Source organism: Mytilus edulis, chromosome 6 (assembly GCF_963676685.1).
Source record: "Mytilus edulis chromosome 6, xbMytEdul2.2, whole genome shotgun sequence".
Lineage (NCBI taxonomy): Eukaryota > Metazoa > Mollusca > Bivalvia > Mytilida > Mytilidae > Mytilus > Mytilus edulis.
In genome coordinates, this window is record NC_092349.1 from 7,883,708 (window position 1) to 7,902,613 (window position 18,906).

General features: G+C 33.2%; 3 protein-coding genes across 3 annotated transcripts; 2 read left to right on the top strand and 1 right to left on the bottom strand.

Moving 5' to 3' along the window:
- The first annotated feature begins 967 nt into the window (after positions 1-967).
- On the top strand, positions 968-2,173 carry LOC139529041 (kinesin heavy chain-like). Its single transcript, XM_071325277.1, has one exon. The coding sequence runs from the start codon at positions 968-970 to the stop codon at positions 2,171-2,173; it is 1,206 nt and encodes a 401-aa protein (XP_071181378.1).
- Positions 2,174-3,214: 1,041 nt separating this feature from the next.
- Positions 3,215-4,775, bottom strand: LOC139527042 (uncharacterized). Its single transcript, XM_071322293.1, has 2 exons — positions 3,959-4,775; positions 3,215-3,443 (listed from the first exon to the last, which is right to left on the bottom strand). The coding sequence occupies exons 1-2, from the start codon at positions 4,359-4,361 to the stop codon at positions 3,322-3,324; spliced, it is 525 nt and encodes a 174-aa protein (XP_071178394.1). The 5' UTR covers positions 4,362-4,775; the 3' UTR covers positions 3,215-3,321.
- A 1,648-nt stretch (positions 4,776-6,423) lies between these two features.
- On the top strand, positions 6,424-16,804 carry LOC139527043 (sulfotransferase 1C4-like). The gene is made up of 7 exons (XM_071322294.1): positions 6,424-6,523; positions 7,914-7,967; positions 10,265-10,474; positions 11,853-12,170; positions 13,735-13,844; positions 14,529-14,706; positions 16,534-16,804. Exons 2-7 carry the CDS (start codon positions 7,934-7,936, stop codon positions 16,656-16,658), a joined length of 975 nt encoding a protein of 324 aa, XP_071178395.1. The 5' UTR covers positions 6,424-6,523; positions 7,914-7,933; the 3' UTR covers positions 16,659-16,804.
- Positions 16,805-18,906: the final 2,102 nt, after the last annotated feature.

The window sequence follows — 18,906 nt, forward strand, 5'->3', positions numbered from 1 at the left end:
CCTTACCAATATTATTTCACTCAAGTGTATAAACTTTTACGACCCTAACCGAAAGTGGTGAATATTTTCATGTCATTTTATTGTATTTCAAATAGTTTTCATGACTTATATTACGTTGAAAATGGTAAGGATATTTTTTTCAATCTCCACTATTCAGCAAAATGATGTCAATTTTTGATTCAAGATGGCCGCCGTGAAAAAAATCAAAAACATGTTGGCTAACCCTCTAATATGATAAGCTTCACCCTAAAGAACGTCTGTACCAAATCCTATGCTTGTATCACTATTTGCATGATTTTGTCAAATTTCGGTACTAAGCCGCCCTACTATAACAAAGAGCATAAAAACAAATAAATCAATTAGACTCAAAGTTATATCTTTTCCAAGATTCTCAAAATTACACTGAATCCGATTCAATTACTTAACAAAAGAAAGCATATATTCTTACGATCTAATGAGGTGGGGGATGTAAATAACATTTCATAAAGCAAGGTCATCCACAGTATTGGAAGACATGATATTGTGTAATGCGGATAATAATCTGTATATAGCTTCAGTACAAACAGGTCAGACCATTAAACAAATTTGTTTCGGTATCATTCGATTGCCAACTCCTAGATGGAGAGCTTATACAGGTATACATAAAACCTTCTATTAGTCATTATACTCATTGATAGATTTTCTTGTAAACTCATCGTGTTTTCCAAGAATGCAACAAATAAACATTTAAAAAAAATGAATATTGCGTTTTTCAACATGCTTATTTTTTTTTAATAAAACTCTAAACAAATATCTTTGTTCGAAGCGCGTCTAAATAAACCTTCTTCTGAAACATATAATATTATTTGTAAAATTGAAATTTGGGCAAGTAATTGTTACATTTAAACAACTACAAACAAAGATTTGATTAAATATTTTTTTTCAAATATTTAAATCTAATATTTACTTTACGTTATACTACAGAATCATGGCCAGTAAACTTGGTTGTAGTGTATGTAACCAACGCAAAATTACTAAACCATCAGTAGTCTGGTGTTCAGAATGCAATGAAGGACTATGTGAAGATTATAGAGAACATCACAGCCTTTCGAACGCAACAACAAATCATGAAACAGTTCCCATCGCCAAATACACAAAGCTACCAGCCGAGGTCTTGCGAGTAGCTCAGTTCTGCCAAATTCATAACGAGAAATATGAACTTTTCCGTAGGAAACATGATTCTCCATGCTGTAAGCAATGTGTAGAGATGCACAATAAGTGTAAAGATTTAACTGACATAAATAACATGATAGGGAATATCAAATCTTCTGCAGCATTTCTGGAAATAGACCACACCTTATCAGAAGTTGCCGACAATTTCAAAAGAATACGCATCAATCGAGAGGAAAATCTGGCATCAATTCGAGAAAAGAGAAAGGCAATTGAAATTCAAATTCAAGATATTCGTACCATGATAAATGAACGTCTAGATAAACTTCAGGATGATATAATGGGTGAACTAAAGACGGTGGAGGAAAGAGAAAGTAATAAGATCCGACAACTTTTGAGTTCATTGATACAGAAAGAAAAAGAGATCTTCGAATACCAAGGTCATTTTGAAAATACAAAACAGTATGCCTCGGAGTACCAATCATTTTTGACTTTAAAACAAATAGAAAAGTATGTCGCAAACGAAGATCACTTTATACAGTCGATTATCAAAGAGGAACATGCGAATCAAATCGATATAACTTGCAGCGTTGATACATCATTGCAAACATTTACCGCCAGCATGAAGAAGTTTGGAGATGTTTTAGTGAATTCAAGTCCATGTAATATAACCATCCTAAAGAGAAAGTTTCAACAAGCTCAAATAATTGTAGCACAATCTACAAGAAATTTTGATAGCATTACACTCAGGTTGAAACAAAAAATACAAGATTCGTTGACAAATATCCGAGGATGTACCTTCCTTCCAGGTGGTAAAATGGTGTTCTTTTGTTTGAATAGGAAAGAATTGGAGGTTTTCATGCCAAATGGATCACAAGAATTCATACTTTCCAATATTGGTCGCGTATTTGACGTGGTATATATAGGAGATGGTTCTTCAGCAGTTACATCAGGCGGGACTAGCTATTCAAGGCAGATACATATAGTAGATATTGATCAAAGAATTGAAAAAAATAGAAATTGATTCGTCCAATACTGGAGTTGCATTCAATAAAGGAAGGTTAATCTATTGCGCCAGAGGCATTGGAATAAAGATGATCAGTCTCATAGACGAATCTATCACCAATTTAACAACAACTGAAATGTCCAATCTTGCTTACATATACGTAGCAAGTTTGGTGACAACTTATTCTACACACAAAAAAATAATGACAGTGTTACTTGTTGTCATTTTCATGGTAAAACATTGTGGACCTTCAGTGATAGTAGTGTTCTCCGTTATCCGCTCGGTATATCTGTAGACAATAATGGGAATGTACATGTGTACGTAGTTGGATATATTTCTCACAATGTGGTGGTTATTTCTAACGACGGTCAAATCCATAGACAACTTTTATCGACGGAAGATGGACTTGATTATCCATCAGTTGTAGAGTACGTTGCTAATAATAATGGAGAAGCCTTCGTTTATGATGTTATATATGATATAAAGTTTTATTCAACACCATTTTATTAATATTGTAGCCCTCGTACTAATGCTTATGAATTCTCTATCAGTCGACAACATATATTTACGTTAAGATCTTTTTACATCTCAATAATTACATTAGAGGTATGTTTCATTACAATACGTTATTCTGATTGGCTAACTGCACATCATGTGTTATTCCTTAAGCAGTTGTATCACTCAATAAAACTTCTCATTCATGATGACACGAGGTCCCACAATAAAGTGCACAGGTAAATAAAATAAAAACTTGATAAAAGGCGTGTTTTCATGATCCTATAGGTAAAAATGTAATTATAAGTATTGAATGCTTTTTTTTTTGTAACGTTATTATAGTATTAATAAATGGGTAATTTTATAATGGACTGCTTATATATCCAAGGTCTGTAATAACGGCCCAAGGATTGCTGTAATGGCCCGAGGCAACGCCGAGGGCCATTACAGTAATCCGCGGGCCGTTATTACGGACCGAGGATATATAACCAGTCCATTATTAAATTACCCATTTCTTAATACTTTTATTAACCAGTTCTGAGGCAATAAAAATGGAATTGTATATTTTCTTAATTATTTACTGATAACAAAATTTTTCAACAAGGACAACAAATACAGATTGAATTAGGAACTTGTCTGATAATTATTAAGACTCTTGAGAGCTGGAAAAGTCATCCCGTTTCCTCTTCCCAGAAAATATGAACTTTATTGTTTTTCAGGTGTCTCTCAATACTATTCTGGAATCCTGTAAGCGTGTCTGGTTCATACTCCTGTCCCTCTTTGTTCCTTACACCTTTAAATAGAAACATAAAAAAAGTGAACATTAACCCCATTCAGCCTGTATCCTCACTCTGTATGTACAAAATTTACATGAAATACAAAAAATATACATGTATCATACAAAAATCAATTGATATCAACAAGAAAACACAGATGTCTCACACGGTAAATTGTGCTATGAAATTGTTAACTTGTATTGAATTTTCATTTTAATTTTCTTATTTTGAATGAGTGTACAAAATTCAATGAAGATCTGACTAGCTGTTTGCAAGGATTCAGCCTACATACAAGCGTAACTTCAGCTGAAATTCAAAAGTTAGTATAGGACGGACAGACTGATATTACAAAATATAAACAAGATGTCCTGAATGATATTGGACAGACTAAAAAATTCAGTATACATGTTCCTATCCGTAAGCCGTCACGAAGCTGGCTAAAGCATGTACAAATCTATTTTATCAAAAATCATTACCATAATAACATATTTTTAGGAGTCTTTAAGTTGAAGTAAAAAACTTTTAAACTAACCTAAGTAAAACCGGGCTAAAATAGCATCTAGTTCCTTAAACGGAATCATCTGCAGCTCTCTAAACTCTCCTACTTGCTGTGCCCAGGTGTAGAAAGTTTTAACATCTGATCTTGTTTTGTAGTCCGTGTTTTTATTTACATTTTTCCTGAGAAATTCGTCTGTGTCCTCATTGGAAACTGATCTAAATCTACTGCTTCCTGTGTCACGCTGCTCGTGTGTTTCCGTCGGATCACCTTCGTCATTGTTGTTGTTGTCATTGTTCAAGCGGTTTACTTCGATTTCATGTAGCTCGACATTGTCATGGGATTGTTCCCCTTGCAGGACGGAGGTAAGAGCGTCGAACGTCTCCTTCTCTGCAAGCATTTCGTACCTCATTATGTCATGAGACAAAACATCAAGCATGTCTTCGCCATTCTAGGCGTATCTGTCCGATATTTTTGCAGGAACAAGGCCTGCCATACTGTACTGTCGTCTGCGTCTATAGAGTTCCGGTTCTAAATATAGCACGCAAAATGTTGCTAAAAGAAGTTACGCAGTCCTGGACTTGTAGGTAATTCCACAGAAAAGTTGCACAGATCTTTTCAAAACATAAAATTGAAATCGAAGCGGACACTGATGTCAGCCATTTTTTTTTTGGTTTTTCAACATTATTGCACGTGCTCATAAAGGACTGGCAACAAATCAATAATGGACCGGATATGAGTCATAATGGACCGGGTAAAAGTCATAATGGACCGGGGTGACTATTTTGGGTAAAATAATGTATTGACACCTATTATAATGATAGGACAGTTAAGCTTATAATTATACTAACTGGTTAATAAAGGGTTGTAAAAGCGTTGACCGTGCGCACATTTTAAGTATGAAGCGCTTCCACGCTTCATACAAAATGTACTTCGGTCAACGCTTTTACACCCCAATAAATTTACAAAAAAGAGCATTCAATTCTCAATTAAATAAATAAAACGTACTTTGAATTAAAAAAAAACACACAACGAAAATTTAAAATGGCAAGCATTGAAGAAATGTTCTTTTTCTTCAAAAGGATATTTTTTCTTTGAGTTTTTAGTATTATCGATCCATTATATTGATAATAAAACAAAATCCCAATACCAGTGTAAATATGTCTTTGCAGCAAACCTAAACTCAACATTTGTCAACAATATTTGTAATTAAAATTTATTTTACTTAAAGTAATTATGATGATAACATAAGGTAAAATCAAACGACAATTTAAATCGTAAGAATTCTTAGCACAATGAATAATAAGCTTAACATAAAATGTCATGTTAAAAGAAAAATATATACATTATTGACGTGTGTTTCTACACAGTCTGTGTTGTAAAAAAAATAATTTCTTCGCCGAAATATTACTTATATCTGTTCTTATATATATATGATAATACATGACAAAATCCGTGTTGCATGCTGTATCACCACGAGTAACCAGTATCCTGGTATCAGTCCCGAATATGTAGAGCTCAAATCCATGGTGGGTTCAAAATATTTGGCGGATTCCGTATGTGTGGCAAATATGACGTTACAAACGTCAAACAAATCAAATCTATGGCTGACTTTTGTTTTTTTTCAAATCTATGGCAGATTCAAGTGAATAACGCAATATGACATCGTCGCCGCCACAAACGATTGCGGAGCTCATATAGATTTGAACACTATTTAAGATGAAAGTAATTCCCTCGACAAAAATTTAAACCCGCGATGAACAAAAAAGATGTATTGAGGATGAAATAAATAGTATTTGAAAATTCAAACTGTTCATTTTTTTTTTTTTTTTATTTATTTTATATTAAAAAAAATGCCTACATAATTTTTTTTAATTTTATGGGGCACATCATTTCAATCCTGAAGTCTGTATTGAGGTAAATGAACATTTACCAAAAAAATGTTTACCATCACGATTTGGTTGACCATTATCATGATTATGGAATGTTTATTTGACAAATGTTTATATACATGTCGTACATTTACACTTGTTTGAGGCAAGTCATTGGTCTTATATGTGCTGAATGGTTTTGCAATTGCACACAATTTGCCATATATTTGAAATCGACAAAAATCCCCCATAGATTAGGAAATTACAAAAAATGACCAGATTAGGATTTTACCGAATCTGTCATAGATTTGGGACGGCATGACGCCACATTTGCCATAGATAAGGAATCTGCCATAGATTTGGAACCTACCATAGATTTAAGTCCTACATACATGCATAAGATTTATGATAAATATTAAACTAGACTTAGTACAACTAGCATAAGACGATACATTGCATGATACTTCACAACGAACGGTCACACTATATAGCTTCAACCAACAAATGTGTTTTATTTATCAATATCAATTTAGTTTTAGTTTGTAACCCGGATTTGTTTTTTCTCTCAATCGATTTATGAATTTTGAACAGCGGTATACTACTGTTGCCTTAATTTATTAGGATACAATGGATTTAATTTCACATAATGTTTTTTATATAATCTTCAAGGGGGAAGAACTCTATAATATTATCATCACCACATGACTTCGAGTTTGAAAGACTGTTTTTGGTAAGTATGCACATTCAAATTGAAATTCGTCGTTTCTGACAGAGTGAATAAGGCGGCAGAATTATATTTTAGAAAAATCACACCAGTTTTTCATCAAAATATGTCAGTTAAAAAACCATAAATCCAGGTTAAATTAACAAATTAATGTAGAAATAAAATAAAGTAAATTGTCGGCTTGTCGTATTGATCCTAGATAATGACAGATAGGTCACTCACCTAAATATAAAAGACACGTACAACATATGTTTTATTTTTAGATTAAATATCTATTTTTAAATAGAGTATTTCCAGTTTTCCGTACGGCATATGACTATATCATGTATATGGATAACACTAAACACAGTTCAAAATCTGTACACAAGAGTAGACAAAATCTGCCATACACGATAAACCTCCATAATGATTGCATTTGCCGATAATACGGATTAATAGATACTTTTTGAAATCAATTACTATAAAAGAGGGTCTGGTTGGAGTTTACAAATCAAAGAATAGTGGGTAAAATATGCAGAATGAATGGCAAAAAAAAAGAAAAAAAAAGAAATAAAATACGTCTAAAAACGAAAAAAAAATAGAGATTAACGGAGTCTTAAATTATAAAGAACAGAGAATAATGGACAAAAACAATTAAAATTAAATACAGAATATAGAAAAATTACCTAGAAATCAAAAAATACTAAAATGAAGAAAGTTATGACACCCATTGTGACAACCATACAATAAAAAGTTAATGTTGTCTTCATTGATAAGATTTCAACAGAATTTAGTAATCCCTACTGGATTTGAACGTTTAACTTTACATCATTTGGCCTCTGGTGAATATAAATTTGTCTCATTGGTTATCAAACACAATCGTTTTATTTTACAATGACAAAAAACCAAGATGGGGGTGCAACGTCTTTTATCACACAATACCAGGGAATATGCAATCTCATTGTTATCATTTCAAAAAAGAATAACTTCAGAGATTAATTAAACTCACCAAAAAACATTAGTGAAGCATATTAGTAGTACAAAAAGGAAGAACTAAGTATGTCTTGTATCTTCAATATATCTACACTACCGAGTTAAAACGGATAATTCAAATTTTTAATTCGAATCTAGCACTGTGAATGATATACTAAATAAAGGCAACAGTAGTATACGGCTGTTCGAAAATCGACCGAGAAAAAAACAATCCGGGTTATAAACTTAAATTAGACTGAGAGAAACACGTAAAATATAAGAGGAGAACAACGACACAACAGAAACACTAAAATGCAACACACACAGAAACGAACTTTAAGATAACAATAGCTATTCACAGTTCATTAGTTCGAAATACTTATAAGAACTATAAGACGTGCAGAAGAAGTTGTGTTATATTTGTATTTGTATTTTTTTACAACAGGGTCGTTAATATAGAGAAACATGGCTGCTCCACCAGTGGGTCGATACAAAATAGGTACGTAAATGTAGGTCATTTTCGAGAAACATGGCCGCTCAACCAGTAGGTCTATATAAAAAAGGCCGGTTAATGTAGGTCGTTATAGAGAAACATGGCTGCTCCACGAGTAGGTTGAAATAAAACAGGTCAGTAAAAGTGGGTCAATATAGACAAACATGGCCGTTCCGTCAGTAGGTCGATAAAAAATAGGTATGTAAATGTTAAACGTAATATGGAAACATGGACGATCCATCAGTAGGTTTATATGCAATTGGTACGAAAATGTAGGTCGTTATAGAGAAACATGCCGCTCCATCAGAAGGTCGATATGAAATAGGTACGTATATTTAAGTCGTTATAGAGAAACATTGCCGCTCCGCCAGTAGTTCGATATAGAAAAAAGTACATAAATGTAGATCCTTTTTGAGAAACATGACCGTTCAACAAGTAGGTCGATATAAAATAGGCACGTAATATATACAGGTCGTTATAGAGTAACATGGCCTCCCTACCTGTACTTATTGTTCGATATAAAACAGAAGTAATTGTTGGTCGTTATACAGAAACATGGCCGGTCAACAAGTAGGTCGATAAGAAAACGGTAAGTAAATGAAGGTTGCTATAGAGAAACATGTTTGCACCACCAAAAGGTCCATATAAAATAGGTACGTCAATGTTTGTTGATTTACAAAACAAAACATGGCCACTCAACCAGTTGGTCGAAACAAAATAAGTACGTAAATGTAGATCGTTATAGAGAACCATTGCCAAAAATGTAGATCTTTCAAGAAAAAACATGACCGCTTAACCAGTGGCTCGATACACAATAGATACGCTAATGTAGCTCTGTATAGAGAAACATAGCCGCTCTGCCAGTAGCACAATATTAATTGGTAAATAAATTTAGGCCGTTATTAAGAAACATGGCCGCTCGACATAAAATAGGTACATAAATATAGGTGGTTATAAAGAAACAAGGCCGCTTTACCAGTAGCACGATATAGAATAGGTTCGTAAATGTAGGTCGTTATAGAGAAACATGGTCGCTCTACCAGTAGGACGATATAAAATAGGTACGTAATATGGGTCGTTATAGAGAAACATGGCATAAAATGTAGGTCGTTAAAGAGAAATATGACCGCTCTACCAGTGGGTCAATATAAAATAGGTTCGTAAATGTGGGTCGTTATAGAGAAACATGGCCGCTCTACCAGTAGGATGATACACATTTGGTACCTAAATGTAGGTTGACTTATAGAAAAACATGGCCACTCTACCAGTTGGTCGATACAAAATAGAACCGTATATGTTGGTCGTTCTAGAGAAACATGGCCAAAAATGTATATCGTGAAAGAGAAACATGACCGCTCCACCAGTAGGACGATACAAAACAGGTACGAAATGTAGGTCTTTATAGAGAAACATGGCTGCTCTGCCAGTACCACGATATAGAATAGGTTCGTAAATGTAGGTCGTTGTAGAGAAGCGTGGCCGTTCTTACAGTAGAATTATACAAATTTACTACGTAAATGTAGGTTGATTTATAGAAAAACATGGCCACTCCACCAATAGGTCGATATAAAATAGGCACGTAAATGTAGGTCGTTATAGAGAAAAATGGCCTAAAATATAGGTCGCTAAAGAGAAACATGACCGCTCCACCAGTGGATCGATACAAAAAAAGGAACGAAAATGTGGGTCGTTATATAGAAACGTGGCCGTTCTAACAGTAGGATTATACAAATTTTCTACGTAATTGTAAGTTGATTTATAGAAAAAAAAATGGCCACTTCACCAGTAGGTCGATATAAAATTGGTACGTAAATGTAGTCGGTATAGAGAAACATGACCGATCCATCAGTATGTCGATATACAATTGGAACGTAAATATATGTTGTTACAGAGTAACATGACATTAACGAATAATAGTTTTACTGTATTAATAAACAGTAAGTTAATTACGTCAAGAAGACAGGCTTGGAAAAAAATTTCCTAAACTCTTATTAGTATTGACTTCTCATGTTCTCTGTTCTTATTTTCATATTTTGATTGCAATTGCCCATTTCAACAACTGAGACTGTGGAACTGAATGTAGATCTTTTTCTTTTTCCGATGTTTGCCGATTGGGTTTTTAAAAGCACGTCGTGTACCCACGGAAATCTGTATCACACGATTTATATATGCCAAGGCCAATATAAATGGCTTTTAATTGAGTTACTCTTTGAAGATCGTTTTGTTATATATTAAATATTGTATTGATCGAAATTATGTAAAGATATATTCAAATAAAAGAAAATTATTACGTTATTACTCAGGACCAATAACAGAGAAAGACACATTGATTGAGTTTGCAATAACACCAAGAAATACAGTAAAGTCCCTTCAAGTAGGAGATGCTATTCAACATTTAGCACCAGGATCAGAAGATAGCAGCTTCCTACCTGACATCCGGGAAATACTGCCTCTTATACAGGACATGCCGGTTTATGATGACGATGTATTTATAATTGCACATGCTAAAACAGGTAAGTTATAACTTATACAAAAAATATGTATCATGCGTTCTATTTATGACGTAAAATTTAACATATTTGTTGTTTTACTATTTGCAGTGAAAATAGATCAATTTTCAAAGTTGGGTTTTTTTTTTTGGAATGTTATATGAATATAAATGAATCATTAAAATACACATAACCAAAGGAAATAATAAAGAAGTCAAAAAATTAAAATGCAACCAAGTTTCAATCAAAAACAAACAACTGTTGGTATCCACTTGTATCAATGCTATAGTTGTTGATTCTCATAAGTAGTTTATGCCGGTGAAGAATAAAAACAAGCCTTTATTAGATTAATGTCTGCATGCGAAAATAGTTGCGCACGCTAGAATAATGTATTGTATTTTGAACGGCGGCGTCGGTTATAACGTTATTAATTAGATAGTCAGCAATATAGTTACTCCGTATAGTCAGCTATTAAAGGACCCGACATGACAACGTTTGAAACAATTCAAATTCGAAAACAACGAACATGATATCTGACAAAATAATAAACGAAAACCAAATATGATAACTAGCAACCCACGACAACCATCTGTGCATTGCCATAATAGTCAGGGTCAAGGAGCCATTTGACCTGGTTGGTTAATCAGGGTAAAAATACAAACTTGTACAAAATGTTGTATCTGCATAATAGTAGATCAAGATAAAAGGTATTGGTAGTATATGCGGTTTCGATATTCCGTTGTTTTTTTATATATACTTCTTGGAGTATTTAGTGCTTCTTTTGTGACTGTTTTGGATGTTATCTTAAGTATATTATAATTATTACATACATTTTCGGGTAGATTATCAGAACGATAAGCATAGATTGCATTGGACCTTCCAAGCAGACAAGTATTTTTTAACATTTCGAATACAAATATCAGCTTTAATCTCATGAATATAATGTTTAGACCCATGTGATTTGTTTGCATTGTCAACTTTTAACTTGTATTGATTTGTCTAAATCTGACACGTTAAATATGGGATTTTATTCCACTCTGTAAAAACATTACATATCCCGTTTGGTCATATATATATACACCTCGTAATAAAGATAGAAAACGCAGATACAAAATGAATTTGAAACATTGTATTCATTGTATGTTGTCAATTTTGTTTACGCATATTTGTAAATATAATGGAATTTGATGCGACTGTCATACAAGTGAGAGGTTTAGTGCTATAAAACCAGGTTCAATCTACCATTTTCTATATTTGAAAATGCCTGGAGTATGACAGTTGTTGAACATTCGTTTGATGTGTTTTATCATTTGATTTTGCCATTTGATTAGGGACTCTCCGTTTTGAATTTTCCTCGGAGTTTAGTATTTTTGTGATTTTACTTTTTTCATACTCTATTCAGGAACTCATTGGACATGGGAGATTGTTAACATGCTCATGAAAGGTTCAACAGACTACGAAAAGATGTCGAAAGCAAGAAGACAGCTCGAATTTCACTACCCTGATGAATTCCAAAACATGCCGAGACCTCGTGTCTTCAATTCGCATCTACTTTTACATCATATTCCTAAGCAAGCTATTGAAAAGAAGTGTAAAGTGATTATGGTTCAGAGAAATCCAAAAGATACAGTTGTGTCTTTGTTTTACCACATGAAGGCTTCCGGGTCGTTTGATGCTGAAACTACATTTAGTGAATTCCTGTCGTCATGGTTGAAGCTAGGTGAGAATTTTATAATTAACAATGTGCTACATCTTTTAATTGATTGATTGTGTCTTTTTTCAAATCGTTACATTTTGACTGAGTTTGGATTCACATTACAATTGATGCAAGCGTATTAGAAGATGGATCCTAGGTTCATATATATATTGAAGTGGATTACACAGTGTATATCGGAAATTGGCTTACTAGGTTAAGATAAACTACTGTTAAAATTGAGAATGAAAATTGAATGTGTCAAAGAGACAACAACCCGACCAATGACCATCAGCAAATATCCTTAATTTAAAAATGATCGTCAGCAAATATCCTTAATTAAAAAAATACGAAGCATGATTGTCGGCTTTTCGAACTTTCCCAAAATTCGGAATTTAACAATTGATTGCCGGGTTCTTTCGAAATTGCCTTGATTTATGAGATCATAGACATAATATACACAAGTTATTGGGTGTTTTGTAAAAACAAAAGTTCACCCCCAATATGAATATGTGTGCTGAGCAAACAAGGAAATATCGAGGCATTTCTATTGCTTGAAACATATGTTTAACGGCTTGACAAATCATGATACCGCGTCGGTGCTACAAGGCCTATTTCATGTTTTTGACAGTATATTAATTGAATGAATATTTGACGCAATGATACTGAAAACTATACTCAGACCACTTGGCTACTACCAGGGCCCAGAAATTTTTAGAGAACAATCGACAAAAATTCTGTGTCATGTGTTTTGTTAATATGTCGTATTTGTCAATGTTCATTGTCTTATAAGCCTTAAATTTTCTCATCAACAGTAAAAAAATGTGGTACGACACTATGTCAACTTTTCACTTTTAACAAAGTTACTTTTCTTCAAAACAGAAAATATTCCATGAACATTTATACCGACTCAAAAAGGGAATACTCAGCTCAATTTATACAATTTCTAATGATTTAGCGAGATAGGAGACATTACAGAATCTAATTATTGATTATATCTTATCTCCAAAACAGATTTTAACGGGGTACCACGACGGGTGCAATTATTGGAGTCGGAACTGACCTACTCATTTTGGTGCACCTAAGCATAACTTTATGTTTGTGGCAAGACACATGCTGTTGAATTTTGATTTTTATCCCCTACCTAGGGGCATTATGTTTTTTGGTCTGTGCGTCCATTCGTTTGTCCGTCCGTCCGTCTGTTCGTCTGTCTGTCCCGCCTCAGGTTAATGTTTTGGTCAAGGTAGTTTTAGATGAAGTTGGAGTCTAGTTAACTTGAAACTTAGTACACACATGTTCCCTATGATATGATCTATCTAATATTAATGCCAGATTAGAGTTTTGACCCAAAATTTTACGTTCCGCTGAAAATAGAAATATTATTGCGAGTGGGGTATCCTTATTCTATGAACACATTCTTGTTCCTTGTAGTGTTTTGTGGACGATTGTCTGCGTTAGAATGTCCCGTCTCCGTATTTTTTCAATTTTTGATTTATTATTGGCCCTTGGTATCTTTTGACTTTCAATGCAATACTCATGCTTGTTTTTAAATAAATGTACTTATAATTAGCCTTTTTATTATTTTTTTCAGAAACAGACACAAACCACAACTGGTTTTATTATACCAAGAAACTGCAAAAAATGTTATATGACCAGACCGATTTACCCATACACAACGTTTACTACGAAGATACGAAATCTGTAAGGCATTTTGAATACACCATTTTTACAGGTTTTAGTAGTTGATGTAAAAATACAAAACTCAACAAGTATTGGGAATTCTTTCGGTAATGCATTGTATTGTTCTGTTATTCATGTTTATTGGCTGAGCGTGAGTTGTTCTATCTCTGAATGTTTACTGAGGCATATCATTTTACACTATAGGATTAATTTGAATCTATAACAATATCTTGGTATCATTTAAATGAATGTTTTGTGTTTATTATTTAATTTAAGGATGAAAACAATATTTTCTACGTCGAGTTATCACAGCCATCTTGTTTACATTGGTTACGTTCGTTGTAAATCGAAAAGAAAAATTAAAGAGACACTGTACCGAAAGCCCTCTCGACCGTTTTGTAATCTTGCGATGCAAACATTATGGCAGAAAGATTGTTTAACCTAACATGACTGCCATGTATATTGTTAAGTGAACGTTCCTGAAGTTAAATATTTAAAACACAAAAAAACAAAAAAGGGTTATAGATTCAATGTGAGGTATCATCTATAAGACCTGAAAACATTTGAAAAGTTTGCCATGATGACGAAATCAATTCGAAATAATTAATGCTCCCAAATACCGACTTTCGATCACTTGCATATGATATGTTCAAGTATGTGTATAAATAGTGTGTATGTGTATATACACATTCTTCTTTTATAAAGAACCCAGTTGATGAGGTGAAGAAAATCGTGGAGTATTTAGATATTAACAGAGCTGACGACTTTATACATCAAGTTGTGGATAAATGTTGCTTTGATAATCTGAAGAAAGCTGATGACACCAAAGTAGCTGCTCTTGAAGGAGTTCCGAAGCAAGCATTTTCATTTATGTATAGAAAAGGTAAAGTTATTGACAGTAAATACAAAATGTACAGATTGTTTGAATGGGTCGGGTGAAGGAAGATAAATCTTTAACTCAGTGACGCGTTTTAGTAGTAAGGTTCCCTCAATGCTTCTTAAGCACTGGTGTAACATGAAAGTGATATAAGCTTTGTTTCTTTATGAGGTAGACATGTGAAAAGGGGTAGTATTATTTAAAATCACGATTTCTAGACATGTCTCTTTTAGAATTTGCTTAATATTCTTGTCAAACCTTTTGTCGGTTTATCTTAGACAAAAGGAGTTTTATTGTCCCTTTTGTGTCTTCTGCAAAATTTCATTTACACATGGTTATGTAAGGAAAACTGATCCGCTCGCCTGAAAACCGAAAGAATACCACACATCTTCCTTTTTTTCAAATATACTTTAATACATGTTACACTTATAATTTAGTAGTGTGCCATTAGACCATGCTTTAATTTGATAGCTCTGAATAAAAACAAGTAAAATAAAACAAAAAGGAACAAAAAGCATGATATCCTGTAATTATCGCTAGTTTACGAAATTTTCCTTTGATCTTACTGACTGATAATTTCCTTTCTCAGCACAGTGGATATGAAAAATATTCGCCTAGATACTATGTGAGCACATGCCCAATGTCAATTAAATTAACAACTTCGTCATAGGTAAAATTTCGATAAACAGATTATAATTGGCGGTACCGGCTAAAAAGAGAAAATCAATCTCATTGAGATGATCAACGATCATTATCAATAAATATACATTACGCATATTGGACAAAACCTGTTATCTCATGTATTTAATTAAAAAGTTGTTTTTTTATCATCAATCTTACTCAATCATGATTATGCATTGTTCGTGTTGTTTTTTAAAAGACTGATGTTTGGTCGTCTTCTTTTGTTTTTCATGGTTGTATGTTTTTATTTCTGGCTGCCTTTTCCTGCATGCTCCTTTATTTTTTCACCTGTTATTAACAGATAAAATAACTTTTATAATTGTATATACTGTATGCTCATTGTTTTAGATAAAACATGGATTTCTTTAAACCCCATTTCTTTAAAATGCATTTTATACGTATCTAACATTTCAATTTCATACTAAATCAGTTTAAGCAATGAACACAAACATGTTTAGTATACAGCTTTTTTACAGAAACTATGCTTTACACTGGGTTGCGTTCAATATCGTAGCGGCTACACAGGGCTACGTAGATTTTTGACTACTGAACGTGAACGGTTTCACCTAGCTGTTATCTAGATCTATTTAGTAGTTAGGCCAGCTACACGTTCAGTAGTCAAAAGACTACGTAGCCCTATGTAGATCTATGTAGCTGCTACGATATTGAATGCAACCCTGTTCCCTTAAATCGTGTTTGCACAATGTGACAATAATTAAAATCATCATTATATCCCGATATGATAACTCGTTTTTAGTCTTTAAAGCCACTTTAACCACTCTTGGTTATATGGTGGCTGTCAGATTTTATTTGTGGAGGAAGACGGAGTACTCTGAAAGAAACACAGACCTTCGACAGGAAAACTGACAATCATAGTTAATTTAGATTGGATTCACACGCACTTGCAACGTGTGGGATTCGATATAATCACCTCAAAGATAACAAGCTAGTGATAATGTAGATGATATACGACACCACTTGGCCAGCAAAGACCCTATATTCCACTCCAAAGACGAATGTATATAAGTTGGAAAATCCATGCGTGAGTCAGCACATATCACATTTTAATCGCGTTGCTTAGTATAATTAACAAGCAAGAGGTATCTGGTCATTTTGTACTGGTACACTACTATTTATATTTTGTTATTGCAGGTGAAGTTGGAGACTGGAAGAACCATTTTACTGTTGCTGAAAATGAAGAATTTGACAGAATTTACAACGAAAGAATGAAAGACATTAAGTTCACTTATAAATATACATTAAAAACAGTCGATTGAGCAATACAACATCCTCGCATCGTTCTAAATGTTTTGTTTTACATATTCAAGGCAATATAGTGAAAGTTTGAACAAGTATTGTTTCATACAATAATATAAAGAAACGACTGATGGTTTTGTACTGTTCATGCATGTTTCCAAATAATTATGTGTTTTATTAATCATTTATTAATAGACCCATTCAATGCGTATATGCCTTTTTTCACAAACTACTATTATATTGAAAAGCTTGGTCTTTTACTGAGAAAAATAGTAGTTGTTAACCCATCAATCGCCCAAACCCCATGTTTCAGTCATAAAACATAAAACAGTAGTTGTTAACCCATCAATCGCCCCAACCCCCATGTTTCAGTCATAAAACATAAAACAGTAGTTGTTAACCCATCAATCGCCCCAACCCCCATGTTTCAGGCATAAAACATAAAACAATAGCACTCAAATCAAAACAGTTGAAAGGTCAAACAGAAAAAGAAGTTGAAGATGAATATTTAAACACACGTCTTCCATAAAGTATTTTAAAATTCGCCTAAGGCATTGATGCCAATGAGATTGTTAGTATACAAAATAATTTCAAATACAAACTTTAACGGAGATAAAGGTTCAACTAAATGTAATATGAACCACCTAAATAAATGGAACAAAGAGTGAGGTCAGATGCATTATAATGATTTGTTATACCTTTTTTTCTATACATTAAAATTTATTTAGATATAGGAAGATGTGGTATGAGTGCCAATGAGACAAATTTATTTTAAAATGTTTCTTATCTTGTGTATTTCCATAATTTTGTGAATTAAGACATCCCATAATATATTTACAAAATTATCCAAACTCTACCTACATGTAGGCGATACAGTTTTTGCATGCAGATGCTACTCAACTATAAACGTCACCAGAGTCTGAGCAGAAAGTTGACGAACTAATGTTATGTCAAAGAAGGTCACGTCTTTTTTCTGAAACACTTCATCTGAAGATCTTGTTAATACATATTCCGTATCAACTTATACATAATATATGATGGTCTTGTATTATAAATTCCTAGCACTGACGTTGTTTATTATCTCAATAACTTGTTAAAGTGTGTTTTTGGTTGGTTTTTTTTTTTTGTATTTGTAAATTATCTACCTTTACTATTTAGTCTATTTCTTGCAAAATTTGTAGGCGTGCCTCGGTACTTATACATCTCGTCATTGTGCTACTTGTTTGCTGCGGTAATTTTTGTATTCTCGGTTTTCCTTATGCGCTTATTTATGTGCCTTTTTTGTTGTTAGCTTAAACTATATTTATTCAGATTAATCATCATTAAAAAGTAAAATCACAAAAATTGTGCACTTAGAGGAAAATCTAATCGGAAAGTCCATTATCATATGGCAAAATCAAACAACAAAACACATCAAAAACGAATGGACAAGAACTGTCATATTCCTGACTTGGTACAGGCATTTTCAAATGTAGAAAATGGTGGATTAAACCTGGGTTTATAGCGCTTACCCTCTCACTTTGATGATAGTCTCATCAAATTCCGTTATATTTACAATGATGCGTGAACTAAACAGACATAATAAATAAAATAGTCAAAATATGGGTACAGCAGTCATCATCGTGTAATTATATAACAAGTTTAAAAGGAACAATTTAACAGAACACAAAAACATCCATTAGTATCTACAAACACATTCATTGATTCGCGTGTCTGACGTCAGAAAATGTTATACGTCACATGAATTTGCCGTTCAATGTTTATACAAACAATTTTATACAATGAAATAAATATTTAGGATTCAGAAACAAGCAATTTGCATTTACAAATCTGTCTCCTTTTATGTTCTTGACATATTTGTTTATTGTTAAAGAGATTAAGATTATAACACAATGTCGACTGCTGTACCCCTATTTTTGACATGTTTGCCTATTACGTCTGTTTGGTTTGTTCACACATTGTTGTCAATGATAGTAGAATTCCATGCAATTGTTATACATGTGAGAGGTTTCGATCGGTATACAACCACGTTTTATCCATCACCTTCTTCAACAGGAAATGTGTGTACCAAGTTAGAAATATGTCAGTTGTTTTCACATTTGTTTGACGTGTTTGAGCTTTCGATTAATATAAATTTGATAAGGGTCTCACCGTTTTGAATTTTCCTTCGAGCTCGTTTTGTTTGGCATGCACATTATAAGGATCAAAAGTTATCGTTTGCCCTTAAATGTATGTTGTTTGTCTGTTCTTGTTTTTTACAGTATGAAC